This window comes from Caretta caretta, chromosome 16, assembly GCF_965140235.1.
Source record: "Caretta caretta isolate rCarCar2 chromosome 16, rCarCar1.hap1, whole genome shotgun sequence".
In the NCBI taxonomy this organism is placed as follows: Eukaryota; Metazoa; Chordata; order Testudines; family Cheloniidae; genus Caretta; species Caretta caretta.
The window spans coordinates 16302536-16309286 of NC_134221.1; the positions used below are offsets into that span (position 1 = coordinate 16302536).

The 6751-nt window shown below is 40.7% G+C and overlaps 1 protein-coding gene across 4 annotated transcripts in view; it reads left to right on the forward strand.

The window, feature by feature from the left end:
* CFAP77 (cilia and flagella associated protein 77) overlaps window positions 1-6063 on the forward strand; it is a 104905-nt gene extending 98842 nt beyond the window's left edge. For all 4 annotated transcript variants that reach the window (XM_048822665.2, XM_048822664.2, XM_048822663.2 and 1 more), the window contains one exon: window positions 4567-6063. In XM_048822665.2, the coding sequence (XP_048678622.1) occupies window positions 4567-4689 (123 nt within the window). In that variant the 3' untranslated portion in view covers window positions 4690-6063. The remainder of the gene's footprint in view (window positions 1-4566) is intronic.
* Window positions 6064-6751: the final 688 nt, after the last annotated feature.

Genomic DNA, 6751 nt, shown 5'->3' on the forward strand with positions numbered 1-6751 from the left:
CTAGTCGCTTTTGAATGTCTTCATGTTTTTGAAGCAAAATAAGAATATTCCCCCCACACACAAACACCCCATTGTGTCTTTTAATCTCTTTATTTTCCTTTTAATTAGAAAAGAAAATGTGGAGTGTGAGGAGGGAAATAACTCTCCATTTATTTAACTTGCTAACCACTCTACCTACAGTAATAGCCACAGTATTTATAACCCTAATAATTCAGATGCTAAACTCTCCGAGTTTGGTGCAGCTGTGGACAGAATAACATCTGCTTTAAAAATACCTCTTGCTCTGTAACTTGTCATGGCATTTGTTGACAACCCTATTGAAAGCAGCTCTCAATGTGACTGTGAAGGATCTTTCAGTACCTCTTTCTCTTTCCCAGACAGTTTTTGAAAGGGAGGTGGCGAGGGGGACCCATCAATACAGGGGGAAAAAAGCATCAGCAGCCAGCATCGGCTGATGAGGCTCCTCACCTGGGCCCCCAGCGCACCGCCTCCAATTAAATCAAAATGGTTTGTTTTTAATGGTCTTTTACACTGACAAGTGGGCTATCATTCCAGGCCCAGATAGCTGTCAGGGAGCAGAGGCAAATCCTCCGTTGATAATGCCCAATGCTTCCAATTAGGAACCGAGGCCGCTCCTGGCGCGTTAACGATTCCCCAGCCTCCCCCTAGGCCCCTTCGGCGCTGACTGTTTCGTCTTCACTCCTCCTCCGCCGCAAATTACTGACACAAAACGGAGGCGCCCCGGCGTCTCCTCACCACGCCAGGCCCGGGCCCTGTTGGGTTTAATGAGGCGATGGAAGTTTTTGCGGCTCTTTCGCTAAATTCTTTTCTTGTTTGACAGCTGCTCGACTGTTGACCTTATAAAAGATTTAGTGTTTCTCATTATTTTCTGTCAAGCTTCACAATTGATGGCTTCACAGAAATCATTTGCATCCATATATGTGTGTGTGTGTGTATGGGGATATTGTATATATAGGTGAGAGTGCACGTGTGTACTTGTCTCCCATATTGTGTGCTATTTTCCGCTGGAAAGAAATCTACAAATATGACAGTTATTTTGTGTTGATTTTTTTTTTAAGAAAACTTAAAAGGGCCTTCCTTTGTTAGGATCCTGTAAATGAGCGATGCTTTGGAAAGGGAGTAAAGATTGTTTTCCTGTGATGGAAGCTTAAGAAAGGGTTTTGTCACCTGCTAAAGGGATTAAATCAAGTGGGTGATGGGGAAACAAGGGGGAGTCTGGGGGCATCCTTTTTGTTAACATGAAGAGTCATACAGGGATTGGATCCTACCTCCCCAAAAGTGTGTAGTTTGGGGTAGAGCTCACAAAAGGAACAGGCAACTGGATGCAGGTCCTTTCATTAGGCAAGAAAAGCCATGACCCCATTCATTCCCCACCTAGCATCCCTTAACAGGTTCATCCTCAAAAGCAAATCTTTCAAATAATTTAATCCAGTTATGTCAATCAACTATTCTGCCACTCTTCCATGGAGCCCTGTTCATTAATAAATACTACTAATCACTTTATACATTCAAAGGGCTAAAGTGGTAATATAAATGTAGATTTCTAGTAAAACATTTCTAACAAATTTAGTTCCTATATACTTGGAGCAAAATAAAAGTCTCAGGGGCAGATCCTCAGCATCACTCTGGAGCTCTGCCAGTTTTCACCAGCTGAGGATTAGGCCCTCAGTGTTTATTGTCTTTTGTACTATTTATCCATCCTCCATTAAAACGATAGATCAGACTTTACTTGCAACGACTTTTGCACAACAATGCTAATGCTCAGTAGGTGACTCTTTATATTTTTCTTCCTTCTCAGCTAAAAGGACTTTGTGTAATTGAGAAATGTATGTGGAAGTAACCCACAAATATGCATCTCTAATTTTTCATAATAAGGGTTTTCCCCTGTAATTCCTGGATGTGAGCTCAGATGTTAAATACAATCCACCTGCAAAAGGCTTGTATAGATTCTTGGTGTGATCTGACATTAAAATATGGTTTCAGTTAAAAGTTGCTTTTAATGAGCTGAGTTGAAAGTAATTACAACTATAAAACCCTACAACATAGGGCATTTAAAAAAGCACTTTGTACATTAGCACCCGCTCACACGATTTGTTTCAATTTGTGTATCAGATGTGAGACTTCAGTATTGCAGTTCAAACACCATCAGAATAATGGTTTAGATTATCAGAGTTCTCTAGAGAAAATGTTATTTGGTCCATCACTTAAAATGAGAATTAGAAGTGGAACAGCCAGAGATTAGGATTCACCAGTTTAGCATTGACTTCTTGTACCAACCTCTGTCATATCATGACCTCTGACATAAAGCCATCCCGGTCTTGACTATAATTACTGTCCTGGGACTAATCCATACTTCTCAAATGACCCTTGTTATCAGAGGACTTCTCATTTTTTAAAGCAAAATTTGCCCCTAACTTACACCTGGTGCTTCCCACTTATTCATACCGAGGTCAGAAGCCTTAGGCTGTTCATAGGTTTGTGGAGGGCTCTAACTGGTCGTATTGTCCATTGTTCCTACATTTGGGTGTTAGTAGGGTGGAATCTCAGTGCAAAGTTCCCAGGTGAGGTAGTGAATAAGCAGCCAGCCTCTGTCATTAGGGCCTCAAACGCAACCAGGAGTTTATGTGTTATAGGTCTGGAGGGTTAGTTCCAGGTCCACCTAACTGCAGCGTGTTCAGATGCTCTGGAAGCTGCTAAGCTTAAACTATTACCCCTGTGAAAAGTAGCCCTCCAAATTTAGGGTGTCAGCCTGTGCCAGGAAGTTAATGTAGGAATTTTGACTCTAGGACTAGTCTCATTCAACCATAATCAGCATTTACCCTGGATAACACTAATAGAATGCATCCACTTGTACTGTAGTTTATACACAAGACACCAGAATACTGCTGTTAACTTGTAGGAGATCCTTACAAACCTAGTAACAATTCTGCTTAAATAACATTTTATTTCTCTTCTGTCATCTTTATATTTATGAACAAAAGACCCTGCATGAAAAGAGGGATTTTTTCCCCCGCGATGCATTCCCCTGCTCCTGTGTTCTGCTCGTGGTAGTCATTCTCACAGCATGCAATGCCAACGTAACAAATGATATCATGACTTCAGTTAGGGAATAAAGAGTTGGAATGGAGGAAGTTGAGTCAGGAGTTTGAGCTTCTGGACTTGAAGTGGGGTGGGAGAGAAATACAACAAATATTTATATATAAACTAGAATTGTTGCAAAATGTAGCACTTCCATCCAGTTTCACACAGTCTAATGGAAAAATTAATACCATTGTATGTGAAATAACAAGTATATTAAAGTGATGCCATTTGTCCCTAAAGTATTTGAGTGGAATTTTCAAAAGCACACAGTTTCAATTCTACCTGGTTCAATTCTACTTCAGTTCAAATCAGTGGTAAAACTCTCATGGTTTTCAAAAGTAGAGTTAGCCCAACAATAAACACGTTTGAGAATCCCAAGCTCTGACTCTTAAAAGACACTGAAAAAATGATCAAATATTTTAAGAGAAAACACATTAGCTTCTGGGATCTCTCTCTCATACCCATTTTCTTCTCATAGAGAGATTTATCATGTTACAACTGTGATGTTGAGACACTTATTATAGCCAGAGTTTTCAAATGTGAGTGTCTACAGTTAAGCACTTAAATCCATATGAAAGCACTTAAATGCCATATTTTCAGAGTTGCTGATAATCTAAACGCACCCTTTGACTGCCTTAGTCTCTGCCCAGAAGAATTTACAATCTAAATAGGCAATCTCATACACACACATACATGCATAGATATTGTATATATTTGCTGTGTATGTATATGTATACACACACACACCCCACCACTCTAAAAAAAAAGTCATGGGAACTAATATGATGTCTGCCAACTATCACTCTGATCACTCTTCTAATATGTTCCATCCCTTTCCCCCACTCTATGTCTTCTTGTCCATTTAAACTGTAAGCTCTTCATGGCAACAGCTGTCTCTTAAGTATGTTTGCACAGCACCTACCACAAGGAGGCCCTGATCCTGACTGGGTTTTCTAGGTGCTACCAAAACAACAATATTTCCTCATGTCTTCAGTGTGAGGAGTGGAATGCATTCCACACCTCTGACAATGAGCCCACTTATGCAGGTGCCAAGCTCTAGCCATGGACATTTGAAAATGTCAGTTTAAATGAGTGATTTGTTGTAATGAGGTTATAGGACTTGTTTCTGGAATGTTAACAAGATTATCTCCATGATTAAATACTCATCAGCCAACCAGAGAGTTAGTCTTAATTTTAAAATTGTTAATTGACTTTCTTAAGAGTAATAACAATGAGGAGTCTGGTGGCACCTTAAAGACTAACAGATTTATTTGGGCATAAGCTTTTGTGGGTAAAAACCCCACTTCTTCAGATGCAACTTTCTTTAGAGTGTGGAATAATGTTCTGAAAAAGACTGAAGCCGATGAGCTAAACTGTAATCTGTTTTCAATTCATATTACAAATTTCTTCTCTTTGAATTTCTGCTCGCTGTAACCAATCATATATCTGCTTCTTTCATTATAGGTTGGTCCTCATCTCAGTACCTTTCCAGACCGTGACGCTCATAAAAAGGCGTTCAGTGTCTACCACTCAGAAATGCCTGTGAGATGTGGTCCCCTTGCCCAGGGCATATATACAGCCGCCTGAAAGCTCCACAGAAGTCATTTACTGAACAATGTAATATGTTAGAATACTAAGTTAGCAATATAAGATAGATTTTTATTCTAGTGTACAATTATTTTTTCAAGTTTAGAAAGGCTACATTCATGTTGTAACTGAATAAATCAGCACATTTACCAGTTTCTGGCTTGCCATATACATTTCTTCACTAGGAGCATATGCAAGCATTTTAACCAATCTTATCATATCAAATAAGAACTGCCATACTGGGTCAGACCAAAGGTCCATCTAGCCCAGTGTCCTGTCTTCAGACAGAGGCCAGTGCCAGGTGCCCCAGAGGGAATGAACAGAACAGGTAACAGGTAATCATCAAGTGATCCATCCCCTGTCGCCCATTCCCAGCTTCTGGCAAACAGGAAAAAATCCATTACTGTGGTCAGGTTAATAATGCTACAGTGCATTTCTCCCTTGGATTCAAAATGGTAGCACAAAGCCACCCTTACTAGCTTGATTACATAGCATGACTACACTGAAGATAGCTCTTCTTTCTTCCATAGTACATTAGACGGGAGTAACAGTCCCTAGTTCCCTGACTTATATCTTATCATTTATATAATATTTTTCAACATGTTCCAATTGATAAATAAGTCCTCCAGTAGGCCCACCCTCAGAAAAGCATCTAATGATGTATTTAACTTCAATTGGACTTTAAGTATGTGCTTAAATACTTTACTGAATTAGGGCCTTAGTGCAAAGTAACTCTTTACTTGAAGCCAGACAATGATGATGACATTTGTACTTGATTAACTCTTGGCTCCTTGTAGCAATCAGGCCTGTCCATTTTCCACAGGGCTACCAAATGAATTTACAAGCTCAACCAACTTCAGTACAAGTAATGACAATTATTATTATTGCCTATAAATATTACAGTAACGCACTTATATGCCCCTTTGTGCTAGACACCGTACAAACACATATGAAGACCCAGACCTGCCTCTAAAGAGCAGCATTTACACTGGCAAGTTTAAAAAGGCCACTCCCAGCAGGATTTATTTTGGGGGAGGGATAGCTCAGTGGTTTGAGCATTGGCCTGCTAAACCCAGGGTTGTGAGTTCAATCGTTGAGGGGGCCATTTAGGGATCTGGGACAAAAATGGGAGATTGGTCCTGCTTTGAGCAGGGAGTTGGACTAGATGACCTCCTGAGGTCCCTTCCAACCCTGATATTCTATGATTCTATGACCTTAAGAAATTGCCTCTGAATAATGGGTCTGATCACTTTAATTGCTTTTCTGAAAAACTGTTTGCTGAATAATGAATTACTCCTGTGTTTTCTGCTTTTCAGCTCTATTAACATGTCTCATGTTGTACCAGATATATTTAAATACAATGTTTTAAACATCTGTTTGCATCATTCCTTTCTCATTGAGTGGCCATATCAAGCTAAGTCCTTACACAGCCCTTAGCATTGCAGTTCCTTAGCACCTCACAATCATTCAAGGGTTTTATCCTCACAGCACCCAACCCCATGTACAATTCTAATAGAGAGTTGGGTGGGCTTGAAGCCAGCCAAGAGATCAAACTGATGGTTCCAGAACTGGTGCCCAGCACAGGACTTCCACTTAAGGATATCAGACTTTCCAGCCTGACCTTTGGCACCTATGCATAATGGGACAGAGTCCTGCATGAATAGTGAGATTGTTGATCTGGACACTGGGACAAACAAGCACTTTTCTTACCTTGGAGGGATGACTCCATTACACTGGCAGCTCCCTGGGGCGAGCTAGGCCTGGTGTGTTATGTCTGAGATTTCTAAGTGACCCTGCCCCTAGGGGAATCTGCTGCTTAACTACCCATTTATATAAGGGAGTGTCTGCCTCACTGCTCCACGCTGAGCACACCTGAGCCCAGCTAAGCCTGGTGAGAGAGAGATAAAAGGCCAGTTCCAGAGACAGGTGCTCTATATATTTCTCTTTGTCTAGTGTGGGTCTCTTACTAGAGCAGATACAAAGTAACTGGCAGGCTAATAGTAAGATGTGATGTGCTGAGAGAAGTTGGGTGTAACAAGAGACCTTTCCCATCACACTGGGG